At 37.3% G+C, this 17,764-nt stretch overlaps 1 protein-coding gene and 1 pseudogene across 2 annotated transcripts in view; one reads left to right on the top strand and one right to left on the bottom strand.

Annotated features, from left to right (window-relative positions):
• The window catches only part of LOC124990962 (solute carrier family 5 member 4), an 87,658-nt gene that overhangs the window by 25,610 nt on the left and 44,284 nt on the right, over nt 1-17,764 (bottom strand). For both annotated transcript variants that reach the window (XM_047561551.1, XM_047561552.1), the window contains exons 6-7: nt 17,197-17,302; nt 10,765-10,845 (exon numbers count right to left, since the gene is read on the bottom strand). In XM_047561551.1, coding sequence (XP_047417507.1) covers nt 10,765-10,845; nt 17,197-17,302 — 187 coding nt within the window. The remainder of the gene's footprint in view (nt 1-10,764; nt 10,846-17,196; nt 17,303-17,764) is intronic.
• Nucleotides 12,097-12,636, top strand: LOC124990963 (cell division control protein 42 homolog; annotated as a pseudogene).

The raw sequence follows: 17,764 nt of genomic DNA, 5'->3' as shown, positions 1-17,764 counted from the left end.
AGGAAACAAAACAAAAATGGACAAATGGAAGTACATTAAACTGAAAAAGGCTCCACACAACAATAAACGAGTCATCTGAGGAAAGAGAAAATTTGTAGATTGGGAGAAAATATTTGCAAACAATACATCATGCAATTATACAAAATGAATTATTTGTATTGCAAGGGGTTAATATCTAGAACATATAAGGAACTCCAAAAACTCAATAGCCTATACAAAACAAATAAAAACAATGAACAAAATATCCCAAAATCAAAACAAAATAAAAAACAAGCAACAACAACAACAAAAAGTGATTGAAAAGGGGACCATAGGCATAAATATACATCTCTCAAAAGAAGACATACAAATGGTCAAAAGTTATATGAAAAAAATTGCTCAAGAACAATAAGCATCAGGGAAATGCAAATCAAATCCATAGTGAGATATCACCTTATTCTAATAACAATGACTATGATCAAAAAAAATGAAAGATAATATATACCAGTGAAGACGTAGAGAAAAAGTAAAACTTGCACTGTTGAGGATGTGGAGATCAGGTAAAACTTGCCCACTGTTGGGTGGGAATGTAAATAGCCATTATGGAAAATATCAGGGAGGTTTCTTAAAAAATTAAAAATTGAACTATCATATGATCCATCAATGCCACTACTGTATACACATGCAGAGGAAATTATGTCAGTATGCTGAAGAGATCACTACAGTCTCGTGCTGTTTTTAAATTTTTAAAATTATTTTATTTTATTTGTTCTAATTAGTTGTACATGACAGTAGAATGCATTTATACATTTTGATAGATCATACATAGAGTGTAATATCTCATTTTTCTGATTATACATATTATAGGATCATACCAGTCATGCAGTCATACATGTATATGAGATAATGTCTGTTTCACTCTACTATCATTCCTTCCCCCCATATCCCTTCCCCTCCCTACACTCCCCTCTACCCAATAAAAGTAACTCTATTCTTCCCTACCCCCCTCACTGTGAATTAGCTTCTGCATACCAGAGAAAATATTCAGCCTTTGGTTTTGGGGTTTCGCTTATTTCACTTAGCATAACATTCTCTAACTCCATCCCATTTACCAGAAAATGCCAGAATTTCATTCTCTTTAGAGTTGAGTAATATTCCATCATATATATATATATATATATATATATATATATATATATATCACATTTTCTTTATCCAGTCATCTGTTGAAGAGCATCTAAGTTGGTTCCATAGTTTTGCTGTTGTGAATTGAGCTGCTTTAAACATTGATGTGGCTTTGTCACTGTAGTATGTTGCTTTTAAGTCCTTTGGGTATAAACTGAGGAGTGGGATAACTGGGACAAACTGGGTCCATTTCAAGTTTTCTGAGGAATCTCCACACTGCTTTCCAGAGTGGCTGCACAAATTTTCAGTCCCAACAGCAATATATGAGTGTACCTTTGCCCCCACATCCTTGCCAACATTTACTATTGCTTGTATTCTTTCTTGATAATTATCATTCCGATTGAAGTGAGATGAAATCTTAGGGTAGTTTTGATTTGCATTTCTTTAAATGCTAGAGATGTTGAACATTTTTTCATATATTTGTTGATTAATTGTAAATCTTCTTCTGTGAAGTGCCTGTTCAGTAACTTAGTCCATTAATTGATTGGTTGGTTGGTTGGTTTGTTTTCGGTGTTACATTATTTCAGTTCTTTATATAGCCTAGATATTAATGCTTTATCTGAGGTGCATGTGGTAAAGATTTTCCCCGATCTGTTGACTCTCTCTTTACATTATTGATTGTTTCTTTTGCTGAGAAGAAACTTTTTAGTTTGAGTCCATCCCATTTATTGATTTGTGTTTTCTTTATTGTAAACAAATGGGATATCTGTTGTTTCTCTGTTTGTACTTGGAGTAAAGGCATACCATTTGTGTAATCATAAATTTACATAGGGTATGTTGTTTAATTCATTCTGTTATTTTTTCCCTTCCCCACCGCCCCTGCCACCCCTCTTTTCCCTCCATACAGTCCTTCCTTCCTCCATTCTTGCCCCGCTCCCTAACCCTAACCCTAACCCTAACCCTAACACTAACCCCTCCCACCCCCCATTATGTGTCATCATCCACTTATCAGCGAAATCATTCATCCTTTGGTTTTTTGAGATTGGCTTATCTCACTTAGCAAGATATTCTCCAATTTCATCCATTTGCCTGAAAATGCCATAATGTTATCATTCCTTATGGCTGAGTAATATTGTTTTTGCTCTTTTTTTTTTGTAAATAAATGGGATACATGTTGCTTCTCTGTTTGTACATGGAGTAAAGGTGTACCATTTGTGTAATCATAAATTTACATAGGGCAATGTTGTTTGATTCATTGTGTTATTTTTTCCCTTCCCCCCACCCCTCCTACCCCTTTTCCCTCTATACAGTCCTTCCTTCCTCCATTCTTGCCCCCCTCCCTAACCCTAACCCTAACCCTAACACTAACACTAACCCCTCCCACCCCCCATTATGTGTCATCATCCACTTATCAGTGAGATCATTTGTCCTTTGGTTTTTTGAGATTGGCTTTTCTCACTTAGCATGATATTCTCCAATTTCATCCATTTGCCTGCAGATGCCATAATTTTATCATTCATTTTGGCTGAGTAATATTCCATTGTATATATATATCACAATTTCTTTATCCATTCATCAATTGAAGGACATCTAGGTTGGTTTCATGATCTGGCTATTGTGAATTGAGCAGCAAGGAACATTGATGTGGCTGTATCTCTGTAGTATGCTGATTTTAAGTCCTTTGGGTATAGGCCAAGGAGTGGGATAGCTGGGTCAAATGGTGGTTCCATTCCAAGCTTTCTGAGGAATCTCCACACTGCTTTCCAGAGTGGCTGCACTAATTTGCAACCCCACCAGCAATGTATGAGTGTACCTTCTTCCCCACATCCTCTCCAACACCTATTGTTGCTTGTATTCTTGATAATCGCCATTCTAATTGGGGTGAGATGGAATCTTAGGGTAGTTTTGATTTGCATTTCTCTTATTAATAGAGATGTTGAACATTTTTTCATATGTCTGTTGATTGCTTGTACATCTTCTTCTGTGAAGTGTCTGTTCATTTCTTTACTCCATTAGTTGATTGGGTTATTTGTATTCTTGGTGTAGAGTTTTTTAGTTCTTTATATATTCTAGAAATTAGTGCTCTATCTGAGGTACATGTGGCAAAGATTTTCTCCCACTCTGTAGGCTCTCTCTTCACATTGCTGATAGTTTCCTTTGCTGAGAGAAAGCTTTTTAGTTTCACTCTATCCAAGTTATTGATTCTTGCTTTTATTTCTTGTACTATGGGAATCCTGTTGAGGAAGTCTGGTCCTAAGCCGACATGTTGAAGATTTGGACCTACTTTTTCTTCTATAAGATGAAGTGTCTCTGGTCTGATTCTGAGATCCATGATCCATTTTGAGTTCAGTTTTGTGCAGGGTGAGAGATAGGGGTTTAGTTTCATTCTGTTGCATATGGATTTCCAGTTTTCCCAGCACCATTTGTTGAAGAGGCTATCTTTTCTCCATTGCATATTTTTGGCACCTTTGTCTAGCATGAGAAAATCGTATTTATTTGGGTTTGTGTCCATGTTCTCTATTCGGTACCATTGATCTACCTGTCAATTTTGGCACCAATACCATGCCGTTTTTGTTACTATTGCTTTCTAGTAGATTTGAAGATCTGGTATTCCAATACCCGCTTCTTCGCTCTTTCTGCTAAGGATTGCTTTAGCTATTCTGGGTTTCTTATTCTTCCAGATGAATTTCATAATTGCTTGCTCTATTTCTGTAAGGTACATCATTGGGATTTTAATTGGAATTGCATTAAATCTGTATAGCACTTTTGGTAGTATGGCCATTTTGACAATATTAATTCTGCCTATCCAAGAACATGGGAGATCTTTCCATCTTCTGATGCTTTCTTTAATTTCTTTCTTTAGTGTTCTGTATTTCTCACTGTAGAGGTCTTTCACCTCTTTTGTGAGATTGATTCCCAAGTATTTTATTCTTTTCGAGGCTATTGTGAATGGGGTAGTTTTCCTAATTTCTCTTTCTGAAGATTCATCACATGTATAAAAATGCCTTAGATTTATGTGCATTGATCTTATATCCTGCTACATTACTGAATTCACTTATGAGATCTAAAAGTTTTCTGGTGGCATTTCCGGGTTCCTCTAAATATATAATCATGTCATCAGCAAAGAGGGATAATTTGAGTTCTTCTTTTCCTATTCATATCCCTTTAATTTCTTTGGTTTGTCTAATTGCTCTGGCTAGAGTTTCAAGCACAATGTTGAATAGAAGTGGTGAAAGAGGGCATCCCTGCCTTGTTCCAGTTTTTAGGGGGAATGCTTCCAGTTTTTCACCATTTAGAATGATATTAGCCATGGACTTAGCGTAGATGGTCTTTAGAATGTTAAGGAATGTTCCCACTATCCCTATTTTTTCTAGTGTTTTGATCATGAAGGGATGCTGTATTTTATCGAATGCTTTTTCTGCATCTATCAAAATAATCATGTGATTCTTAACTTTAAGTCTGTTGATATAGTGAATGACATTTATTGATTTCTGGATGTTGAACCAAACTTGCATCCCAGGGATAAAACCCACTTGATCGTGGTGCTCTATCTTTTTAATATATTTTTGTATGCGATTTGCTAAAATTTTCTTGAGAATTTTTGCGTCGATGTCCATTAAGGATATTGGTCTGAAATTTTCTTTCCTCGATGTTCTCTGTCTGGTTTAGGTATCATGGTAATATTTTCTTCATAGAATGAGTTTGGAAGGGTTCCCTCCTCTTCTATTTTATGGAATAGTTTGAGGAGTATTGGAATGAGCTCTTCTTTAAAGGTTTTTGTAGAACTCGGCTGAGAACCCATCTGGCCCCAGACTTTTCTTTGTTGGTAGGCTTTTGATGACCTCTTCTATTTCAGTGCTTGAAATTGATTTATTTAAGTTATGTATGTCCTCCTTGTTCAGTTTAGGTAATTCATATGTCTCTAGAAACTTGTTGATGTCTTCGAATTTTCTATTTTGTTGGAGTATAGATTTTCAAAATAGCTTCTAATTATGTTTTGTATTTCACTCGTGTCTATAGTGATATTTCCTTGTTCATTCTGAATTTTAGTAATTTCAGTTTTCTCTCTCTTTCTCTTTGTTAGTGTGGTTAAGGGTTTATCAATTTTGTTTATTTTTTCAAAGAACCAACTCTTTATTTTTTAAATTTTTTCGATTATTTCTTTTATTTCAATTTTGTTGATTTCAGCTCTGATTTTAACTATTTCCTGTCTTCTACTTCTTTTGTTGTTGGTCTGCTCTTCTTTTTCTAGGGCTTTGAGCTATAGTGTTAAGTCGTTTGTTGATTTTTACTTCTTTTGTTGAATGTACTCCATGAAATAAATCTTCCTCTAAGTACTGCTTTCATATGTCCCAGAGATTTTGATATGTGTGTCTTTGTTCTCGTTTACTTCTAAGAATTTTTTTATTTCCCTCCTGATGTCTTGTGTTATCCATTCATCATATAATAGCATATTATTTAATCTCCAGATATTGGAGAAGTTTCTGTTGTTTATTCCGTCATTTATTGCTAATTTCAATCCATTATGATCTGATAGAATACAAGATAGTATATCTATCTTCTTGTACTTGCTAACAGTAGTTTTGTGGCATAAAATATGGTCTATTTTAGAGAAGGATCCATGTGCTGCTGAGAAGAAAGTGTATTCATTCTTTGTTGGATGGTTATTCTATATATGCCCATTAAGTCTAAATTGTTGATTTTGTTATTGAGATCTATGGTTTCTTTATTCAATTTGTGTTTGGAAGATCTATCCAGTGGTGAGAGAGGTGTGTTAAAATTGTCTAATATTATTGTGTTGTGGTCTATTTGATTTCTGGAATTGAGAAGGATTTGTTTGACGTACATGGATGAGCCAATGTTCGGGCATAGATATTTATGATTGTTAGGTCTTGCTGATTTATGCTTCCCCTAAGCAGTATGTAATGTCCTTCTTTATCCCTTCTGACTAGTTTTGACTTGAAGTCCACATTATCTGAAATGAGGATGGATACTCCAGCTTTTTTGCTGTGTCCATGTGCATGGTATGTTTTTTCCCATTCTTTCACCTTTATTCAATGGGTATCTCTTTCTATGAGATGAGTCTCTTGCAGGCAGCATATTGTTGGATTTTTCTTTTTAATCCAATCTGCCAGTCTATGTCTTTTGATTGATGAGTTTAAACTATTAACATTCAGTGTTATTATTGAGATATGATTTGTATTCCCAGTCATTTGACTCATTTTTGTTTTTTGACATGATTTGGTTTCTCCTTTATTTGGCTATTCCTTTAGGCCTGTTCCTCCTGTTGCTGATTTGTATCATTGTTTTTCATCTCTTCCTCATGGAATATTTTGCTGAAAATGTTCTGTAATGCTGACTTTCTTTTTGTAAATTCTTTTAGCTTTTGTTTATCATGGAAGGATTTTATTTCATCATCAAATCTGAAAGTAAGATTTGCTGGGTATAAGATTCTTGGTTGGCATCCATTTTCTTTCAGGGCTTGGTAAATGTTGTTCCAGGCCCTTCTAGCTTTTAGGGTCTGGATTGAAAAATCTGCTGATATTCTTATTGGTTTCCCCCTGAATGTAATTTGATTCTTTTCTCTTACAGCCTTTAAAATTCTGTCTTTATTTTGTATGTTAGGTATTTGCATAATAATGTGCCTTGGTGTAGGTCTGTTGTAATTTTGTGTATTTGGAGTCCTATAAGCCTCTTGTACTTGGTTTTCCATTTCATTCTTCAGATTGGAAAATTTTCTGATATTATTTCATTGACTAGATTGTTCATTCCTTTGGTTTGTTTCTCTAAGCCTTCCTCAAGCCCAATAATTCTTAAATTTGGCCTTTTCATGATATTCCATAATTCTTGGAGATTCTGTGCATGATTTCTTACCATATTCTCTGTTTGGTCAATTCTGTTTTCAAGATTAAATATTTTGTCATCAGAGTCTGAAGTTCTGTCTTCCACCATCAATATCCTATTGATTATGCTTTCTATGGAGTTTTTAACTTGGTTTATTGTTTCCTTCATTTCAAGGCTTTCCATTTTTTTTCAGTATCTCTAACTATTTATTGAAATTATCTTTTGCTTCCCATTTTGTTCTTTTAACTGTTGATTGGTGCAATCATTTAATGCCTGCATTTGCTCTTTCAACTCTTCCTTCAATGCCTGCATTTGCTCTTTCATCTCCTTGTTTGCTTCTCTGATTGTTTTAATTATGTACATTCTGCAGTCCCTTTCTGACATTTCTTCTGCTGTGCTGTCATTGGGTTTTATTTATGTAGTATCTAGGTTTGTTTGGGACATTTTCTTCCCTTGTGTTCTCATATTGGTCAGATATCAGTGAGACTCTGAGATATTGCAGATTTCCTCTATTGGCTTATAGTGTCCCTGTAGATTTCCAGTATATCACCTCCCAGCCTTCAGTAGTCTTAAGTCTTGGAGGAACTTGATAATGCAGTGCTTTTGAAGAAAGCTGCCCCTAGCCCACTACTGGGTCCAGGGCTGGGGGCTGGTTCTGTGTGGAAATCCTCTCACTGGGCGGGCCTGCTCCCAGAAGCTGGTTGTGGACCATGCCTGCCGCCAAAGGGAGCCAGGCTGCTTGGGGAAGTCTCTTTGCACTGCCCTGGTCCGAGAAGCCCCTTGTGGGCCGGGCCTGCCGCTGGGTCCACGGCTTGGGGTTGGCTCTGTGCGGAAACGCTCTCACTGGGCGGGCCTGCTCTGAGAACCTGGCTGTGGACTGGGCCAGCCATGGGAGGAAGAAGGGCTGCTTGGGGAAGTCTCTCGCTGCCCTGCCCTGGTTCAAGGGCTTGGGGTTGGCTCTGTTCGGAAAAGCTCTCAATGGGCGGGCCTGCTCCTAGAAGCTGACTGTGGATCATGCCTGCCGCCGGAGAGAGCAGGGCTGCTTGGGGAAGACTCTCGCTGCCCTGCTCTGCTCTGAGAAGCTGCCCCTGTCCGGGCCTGCCACCCAGGCCGAGCTTCACCTGGTGGGAGAGACTCACCCTGTGGCTCTATGTTGGTCCAAGTCTCTCAATACCTCCCCTTCTTGAATCCTGAGTTCTGGAGCGACAGGAGATGCAGTCACCCTCTAGTCCGCCATCTTGGATCTTCTGTCCCATTTATTGATTCTTGATTTAACTTTTTGTGCTTTAGGGGTCTTGTTAAGGAAGTCAGGTCCTGGGATGACATGGTGAAGATTTAGGTCTACTTTTTCTTCTAGTAGTCACAGGGTCTCTGTTCTAGTGCCTAGGTCTTTGATCCACAGCGAGTTGTGTTAAATGCAGGGTGAGAAATAAGGGTTTCTTACAGCACTATTCACAATAGCTAAGAAATGGAAACAATCTAAGTGTCCAGCAACAAATAAATGGATAAAGACACATGATATGTATGCACAACAGAATGCTATTTATTTCATTTATTCATAAAAAGGAATAACATCCTGTCATTTGTGGTAACATGGACAGATCTGGAGATCATTCATTAAATGAAATAATTAGGGCACAGAAAGACATATACCATGTGATCTTATGCATATGTGGAATGCACAATATTCAATCTCATAGAAATCCAGAGGAGAATGATGGTTACCAGACACTAGGGAAAGTAAGGTGTGGGGTGATGAGGAAAGGATGATCAATGGCTACAGTTACAATTAGATAGGAGTAAGAAGTTCTGGTGTACAAAGTAGGATGACTGTAGAAAACAATTGTCTATTGTATATTTCAAAAGCTAATATAAACATTTTTTAATATGTCCCTAAAAACTGTGAATATAGATACGTTTAACATTTTAGGCATTACATAATGTATAAATGTATTGAAGCATCACATGTTGTATCCCATTAATATATATTATTTTGTTTTTATGTGTCAGTTAAAATAAAATTTAAAATATATGAGTTAAACTAAGATATATATAGTCTTCTTTATTCTAGAAGGAGAAGTGAGGTTTAGAGTTATGGATAACAGGGAGTGCACCACTGGGGCCAGAATTCACAGAACTATGTTCAAAACAGCACAGAAGTTTCTGACTAACTAATTAGACACTGAATAAGGAAGTGGTATTAGCAGTTGCCTCTTGTAGCATTACTGTACAAAAGAAACTTTACACATTGATGAAACTTTTCTATATCTGTGCTGTTCCATCTGGTAGCCATTTGACAAATATTTAGAACTTGGAATATGGTTTGGAAAATGAGGAACTGAATTTTCATTTTACTTAATTTTAACATAAATAATCTCAATTGGTTAATGACATTCATATAGTATTCAAATCATCAAGTATTATTGTAGACTTTATTTTCTTTGCATTTATAGCAGTGTGTCATCTTGGAGAAAAAGAAGACAGTAACATACCATGTCCCTGAAGTATCCCTCTCTGTTCCCAACAACCTAAGTTAAAAACTGAGCCTGGGCCAGAATATCCATATAAATATTACTTCAAAGGACACGGATTTTTCTTTCCTGTGTACTGGGAATGATAGCAAGATAGCATTATCTGTAGAAAGTTGATTTCTTCCATGCACACCAAGTTCTTGGGATGTTGCTTATACAATAGAACAATGCTAGCTAAGCTAGTGATGCCACTGCTTATGTAGCTAACTTATCAAACCCCTCTCTCTGTGGAAACTAGTGCAGAATTGAGGGCAATGTGGAGAGGCAACCTGCCACTCATCCAGCTGTATGTCACTAACAAGGCATTATGAATGATGACAATGATACTTTCCAGAGTAAGTATAGTAAGGGATGGAAGCATTACTTGGCAAAACACCAGGAGGGATGGAGGTGCTACCTGTCTTACCTGTTGCCCCTGAACTTTCCCTGTAAAATTTTTTCAAGAAATCTGACATTGCACATGCCATCTCCAGGTACTTTCTTTGATCTCTAAGCAACCTAATATACTGCCCTAGCACAGCTGGGTGTGAACAGTACAATCAGTTTTGAATCATGTATTTTCAAGTTCTTTGATTAGGCGCATGCATATTGGCATTTTTTCAGTATGTAGTGCAGCTAGACCATTTGGAACATGTAACTTCAAGAAAGGGAGAAACATTTATTTGCACCTTATATTCTTTTACTATGCATATGAATTCTTATGTAGAGATTAATAAATACATTAAAAACCAAAAATGATCAAGCTGTAAATTAGAATCAACAATATTGTTAGTTTTCATTACTTGAGAGAAAAAGTGAAAGTAATCAAGGAAAACTCCAACCTGGGTTTACATATTTCAATAATATGTTAGGTAGTGCATTTTAATGGATTTATTCCAAAAGAATTGAGGATTACATTTTTCCTATTATGGAATCCTCCATTTCATGAATATTCTATGTAACTCAAAGGTTTATATGCTTTGAATCAAATGCACAAGTGTTGGTCTAATTCTGGTAATTTATTAGTACTGATTTTGTCCATTCTGCACACAAAGAAATTAAGGTTAAATAGTGTAAGTTAGGTGACAATTTTATGAAGGAAGTAAAGTTCTTTTCTCCATTTTCTCATGCTGAGATAATGAAGCAAGAATGGACTCAGGCATATATTTCCATGGTGGGAATAATACAAATGATAGGAAAATATAACCCAATAGAACTGGGAGGCAGTAATAAAGATGAGACAAACAGAAATTAGTCCTATAACAAATCTACAGAGTGTAAGGTTGTGAATGCTGTCATCACTTACCAAACCCCATGAGAATAAAAGAGCCAATCAACATGATGATAGCCTGGAGGGTGTCTGTGTAAATCACTGAGGCCAAGCCCCCTGTGAAGAGAAAGAAGAGGCCCAGGTCATTTTATCCATGTGTACTCATCTATATGCCTTTACCACTGGGTTCCCAGCTACTCAAACCATGGAAATGACTCACCGTAAACATATCAAAAGCTCTTGGCTAAACCACAAGCTTGCCTTGACATCATTATCTTCTTAATGCTCCTATTTCCCTTGTCCTGAGATTTAAAGTTTCTATGAATCAGAGTAGAGTTCCATCTTCATGTGAATTTTTAAATGTTAAGTAGAAGGAAATTTTTATTATCTCAAAAGCTTCCCTGAGCAATTTCTGAATTCCTCTCATTTAACAAAATATATGTGCTCTCAAAAAAATCTATCAAAACAGTTTTTACTCTGGTGTTTGTGACATATCATTGTTCCATTAGTTGAATACCTAAAACACTTATTTACTTGTGTTTTGCAGCAATATTAAATAGCAACAGCAACAAAAAAAAACACAATTTATTTTAGAATAAGAATTTTTGGGTTCTTTTTACTTATACATGAAAATAGAATTTGTTTTGACATAATTATTAAATTGTGGAATACAATTTGTTCTAATTCAATCCCCAGAATTTCTCTTTCCCCTTCCCTTCCTTTCTTCTCGCCCCCTGTTCCCCTCTCTCTATTCTACTGATCTTTCTGCTATTAACTTATAGATCTTTTTAATTAGTGTCTTGTGGATGTACATGATGTGAGATTAACTGTGGTTTATTCATATGTGTACATAGGAATATTAGGTCAGATTCATTCCACTGTCTTCCCCCATCCCATTTCTCCTCCCTTCCTTTCATTCCCCCTTCTACTTCACTGATCTTTCTTCTATTCTTTTTTCTCCTGCATCTCCTTATTTTGAGTTAGCTTCCACATATCAGAGAAAACATTCAACTTCTAACTTTGGGGAACTGGCTTATTTCACTTAGTATTATAGTCTCCAGTTCCATCCATTTACCAGCAAATGCCATGAAGTCATTCTTCTTTATGGCTCTGTAAAGCTCCATTGAAAACATAATTTTTTTTTTCCAATTCTAGATACACTAGATTTTTGAAAGGTATTTCCTTTATTAAAATGTCAGGAGGGACCAATAATTATGTGGAAAACAAGAGAGTAAGGTCTTTATCTCTCCTATCATTGAAATATACACTCAGTCTAAAAAAGGAGCTCCACGGCCAACACCCCAGCAGAAAAGCTGAGGTCAACATCAAATTTGAAATATTTAAAGTGGATACAAAACTATTTCCACAATGCAGACAATTAAGTTTGTTGTGGGCAATGGTACTATTAGTAAAACGTGCCTTCTGATATCCTACACAACAAACAAATTTCCATCAGAATAGGTACCAACTGTTTTTGACAACTATGCAGTCACAGTTATGATTGGAAAGCCATGGACTCTTGAGCATTTAGATACAGCAGGGCAAGAGGATTGTGACAGACTATAACTGCTGAGTTATCCACAAACAGTAGTCTCTCCATCTTCATTCAAAATGTGAAAGAAAAGTGGGTGTCTAAGATACAACTGTCCGAAGACTCCTTTCTTATTGTTAGGACCCAAATTGATCTTAGAGGTGAACTCCTCTACTATTGAGAAACTTGCTGAGAACAAACAGAAGCCTATCACTCCAGAGACTGCTCACAAGCTGACCCATGATCTGAAAGGATGTGAAGAATGTGGAGTGTTCTGCACTCACACAGAAAGGCCTAAAGAATGTGTTTGATGAAGCAATATTGGCTGCCCTGAGCCTCTAGAACCATAAAAGACCCTCAGGTACATGCTGCTATGACCACCTCTCCAGAGTTCTATCTGTGCCAATCTGGTGTTGTCATTATACTGAAAGTAATATTTAAATCAAACTAAAGATTAAAAATTAAAATTTGTTTCTATGATAATGACAAATGCCCCACACCTACCCACATGCACTCGTGTGAGACAAGACCCCTATGTATGGCCCCTGCTCTCTCTCCCACTTACTGGTTAATTTTGAGTAAATGTGTATTGTCAGAAAAGTGATCAGCACTAGTTTTTGTTTTGTTACTTTATAAAAACATTTTTTTCTGTTGTTATTTGAAAGTAAGGCATGCTTGTGATGACTGTGTAACAGATTAACTTGTTGAAGTCATTCCCTTGATTGAACCTGGAGAGCAATCTGAGACATTTTAATGGCTTTTTGTTGTTCTTCTTCTTCTTCATTTGGGGGAAAGGGTAGAGTAGTGTGGGGAGTTGTTTTTTAGTCTTCTCTTTTTAATTCTTAACCAGTGGACAGCCTTTCATTGATGAGGATAGATTGATTCCACATTCCACTTCCTAGATCTAGTAGAGATGTGTTCCCACCTGGTCCTCATAGAAAAGGTAGCACAGTAAATGCCTCATTTAATAACAGAATCCTTTTTTGAAGTTGTCTTTTCTCTTCGCCCTTGAGTAGATCCAGTATTTGATGAAACTCATGAAAATGGGTGGCAGTCATCTTTTCTAAAATGTACTTTATATATGACTGTGACTTTCAAGAAAATTTGCTTGCCACTTGCTGATTTTTCTTTGGTGGAGGAGTTAGTTTCTAACTTCTTTCATTGACAAATGCATAGAAGTATTGCATCTTTTGAAATAAACCAAATGGATTGAGTTTGTAATTTAAAAAGAATCTTTCCCTGTCAGTCATTGTCTTACATAACATAGATTTGCAACTCAAAAATGTGTGGTGTTCCTAGAATCCAGCATAAAACCTGGCATGCAAAAGAAATATGAGGGATGGTGCTAGAAGACAGGTGCCAATGGGATGACTGATGTCCTTTCAGGTTTGAAGATGTAGGCCTGCTCCACTAAGAAGCAGGGGTAGATGGGATGGGAAGAATACTTAACAACAAGAGGACTAGTCAGAGAATCCCCTCATTCCTATTTGACATATGAGGATTCCCCCTAGCCCTTTGAGATTCTAGTATAAAGAAAATCATAGAAAGAGTTTTGTGGAGACTCTTCATAAGTGTTAATAGGGATTTTTTTTTTCAGCTTATTTTGGTTGCACTTGTCAGGTTTTAAAAATGTTTAGGTAATCTTTTTCACCTTCCCCAAATCCTAAATCTTGTAGATTCATTAGTATAGAATAAAGGCTTTCTCTTATCTCAGTTTTTTAATATGCATTCTTTTCAGAAGAATTAAACAAAAACACTTCAAAAATGGTTCCAGAACTATGAAGATTTTTCCTGGTGCATATAATTGTACAAAATAGTAGAATTCATTGCAATTTGTTCATATATGCACATAGCATAATTTGGCCAATTTCATGGCCTAGTATCTCTTTTTCCTTGCCCCCTGCCATTTTCCCTTTCCTATTCCTATTCTTTCTGGTCTGTTATCCTTTTGATATGAGGTGTCCCCAAAAAGTTCCATTTCAGCAGGAATATTCAAAGGTGAACTGATTGGATTGTGAGTGCCATATTCTAAGCAGTCCTTCCTAGTTTGAAAGGACAGGGTGTAAATGCAGGCAGATGGGGTGTAGCTAAAGCAGGGTGTCACTGGGGGAATGCTCTGAAAGGGTGCATCTCCCCTGTGGCTCCTTAACCCTCTCTCTATCTACTTCCATGTTTCCATGAAGGGAGCAGCTTCCCTCTGCCATACACTTTTCCCCATGAAATTCTACCTGACCTTAGACAAGAGCAATGCAGTCAGACACCTATGGCCTGAGATTTCTGATTTTATGAGTCAAAATTGACTTCTCCCCCTCTGAGTCGTTCTTGTTGGGTATTTTGGTCACAGTGAAGCAAAGCTGGCTAAAATGGAAATTGGTACTGAGAAGTGTGGTCATTTCTGTGACTAACCCAACCATGTGGTTCAGAAGCCTTTGGAAATCATTTGAAGGAGGAATTTGGAGAAGTTTGGAAATGCAGACTGCAAAAACCTTAGAATGTTATGAGCAGAGCTTAATGAGTGCTTCTGGTGGAAGCTTAGAACAGAATGCTGATAGGAATGCAGACTCTGCTCATGATGTTTCAGAGGGAAATGAGAACTCTATTGAGAATTGGATTAGAGGCCACTCATGTGACATTCCAGCAAAGAAGTTTTCCACATTTTGCTCATGTCCTGTGACTTCTGTGAATATAAAAACAATGAACTAATTAATGTAGTAGAGGACATTTCAAGGCACCATAGCAATCAGTCAGGGGCATGGATGTTGTTGGCAGCTTTATCCCTATTCACTGTGAGAATCAAGAGCAGAAGGTACCTAAAGGATTATAAAAACTAGCAAAAAAAAAAAAAACTTGCAGTTTAACCACAAAGGTACTTGTAAAATTGGGACAAGGAAGGCATGCATGTCGAAGAAATCATGGTCCCTAAAGTGATGCTAATTCTTTGCAGAAACAATAGGAAATGCCTCAGAGGCAGTTCAAGACCATACCACAGCAGACATGAGGGTGTAGAAGTAAAAATTTCTTTGAGAAGAGATCATGTAGGTACTCTGCTTGCACAGGGTGGCCTAGGATGCTGTTTCACCATGCTGAGCCATGCAGTCATTCAGAGGCACTTCAGCCATGATTCTAGGAGGCCTCAGTGGTAAAGGACCTAAGCATCATCCACATGGTACTGGTCCTGCAGGAATGCAGGATGCTACAGCTCAGGGGTCATGGAGGCTTCTGCTGAAATTTCAAAGGAAGGCCTGGGAGACTGGGCAAAGTGTAACAGGGTCAGAGTCCCTGCAGGCTTCCCTTGAGAAGGTGATACATTAAGCTGTGAAAATGAAGCCAAGCTAGAATAGAGACTCCAGGAATTAAGAGATGCAAGTAATATGGACTGTCTGCTGAGAAAAACTGTTGGTTGAAGAGGAAACTAGCCTAAAAGAGAGGCTTTGTGCACTTGTTTCAAAAGGTGAAAGGGGCATGGGCTGCCTAAGCCCTTTGGAGAGAACATATCACAGCCATATGTCCTAGATGCTAAACATGGAGTTATAGGACCTGCTTTACATGGAGTGACGGGACTTGTTTTCCTGGCTGGGCTTTAATCTTGCTTTGGCCTCATCTCTGTCCTATGTTTCTATTTCTCCCTTTTGGAATGGGAATGTTCACTCTGTACCACTGTATATTGGATACGTAGCTTGCTTTTAGTATTTATGGGAGCTCACAGCCAAGAGTTTGCCTTGAGTCTCAGAGATTTGACTTGGACTTTGGGAAATGCTGGAACTATTAAGACTATGGAATTCTTGGAGAGGAACTAAATGCATTTTACATAGTGAGATAGACATAAACTGTTGGGGCCAGGGGCAGAATGTTATTTCCTGTATATCTGTAGAAATAGTCACAGGTAAAAGTGATTGGTTTGTGAGAGCTGAAACCTAATCAAGTCCTTCTTAGTTTGAATAGACTGGGTGGGAACTGTAGATACGAAGGGTGTGACTGGAGGATGTGGGTCACTGGGGGGTGCCTGGAAGGGTGCATCTCCCTCGTGGCACTTTAACCCTCTTCTCCATTTTCTTGCTACCGTGAGGTGAGCAGCTCACCTCCACCACAACTTCTTCACTGATGGTCTGCCTCACCTTAGACACAGAACTACGGACTTGACTGTCAATGGACTGAGATCCCTGACACCATGAGCCAAAATAAACTTTTCTTCCTCTAAGATATTCATGTTAGGTATGTTAGTCACAGTAATACAAAGCTAACTAAAATGTGGTCTCCTTTCTATTTCCATGAAAATTCTCTTTTTGCCCTTTTTTTCTCTAGCTCTCACCTATGACAGAAAATATACTATGCTTGACTTTCTAAAACTGACTTATTGCACTTCCTAGGATGCAGAAACATCTCTGAGTGTTCAATATCAGCTATTTTTCTTTACTATGTCCAACTCAGGTGATATAGTTTAATTTTCATAATAAGTATGCATGAGCCACTAAACCAACAAACCTGATTCATGGGAGCCTGCTTGGATTATTGCCACACAACTTTTCTCCATGACCAAATTACTGCTCCAGTTCTACTTTCTTAACTGATGATAATAGCCCACCACCATGGCCTGGCATCTTGTATTCATTTGAACCTCATCTTGCATTTTTAGTCTATGAGCTGCTTTTTCATCTCAAACTTCCATGTATATTATATGCTGAATTCTAAATGATAATCTGGATACCAAACATAAAATATCACTTTCCTCAATTAAAGTGCTGACATCTAATACTGGGGATTCGTTTTTGTTTACCACTCTTACGATTCATGTTTCTGGTCTTATGCCTGACTCTCACAGAGGAAATGAAATGGTATCCTTCCCTTGACAATGACAAGATTAACACTGTTATTAATTGAAGGTTGGGATAATGTTGAGCAGAAAGCAACATGCTGTGTAAAACAGGCAGCAGACTCACCAGTAATTGTGTAAACAGCAGTGATAGCCAAGAGGATAAAGATCGCCAGGTAAATGTCCAATCCCAAGGCCAGCTGGATGAATATGGCTCCAGAAAATATACTTGACTAAAAAGGGAATAGTCAGGATGGGAAAGAAACATGCATTGCATTTCAGGTCTATGGTTTCTTTACTCCAGTGTCCATTCTCCCTCCCTTCTTTTCCTGGTAGACTCCTACTCGTTATTTAAGGCCCCATTTAGATATCTCCACAGCAATATCTTCCATAAAACTCCAAAGAGCAATTTTCACTCTCTCTTCTGTATTTTCAGAGTGGTTAGTTCATTGTCCAGTTGAGGTACTATTAAATGAGAAAATTTTCTGTATCATGATGCTTAGAGGTAGATACTGAACATTTGCTTATGAATCCTCTTGGCTGTGATGGAGCAAATTATATATACATATATATAATACATATAATATATATAGAACATATATTCTTCACATAATATTCTTATTTTGATTTTCATTTATATGTTTGTTTTTATTTTGTAAAATCACATACAATATTGGGTTTGTTTCAAGGGATTA

The sequence above is a fragment of the Sciurus carolinensis genome, chromosome 8, assembly GCF_902686445.1.
Source record: "Sciurus carolinensis chromosome 8, mSciCar1.2, whole genome shotgun sequence".
NCBI classification, from domain to species: domain Eukaryota; kingdom Metazoa; phylum Chordata; class Mammalia; order Rodentia; family Sciuridae; genus Sciurus; species Sciurus carolinensis.
Note: the sequence above shows the minus strand (reverse complement) of the source record. Positions and strands in the feature narration are given on the sequence as shown.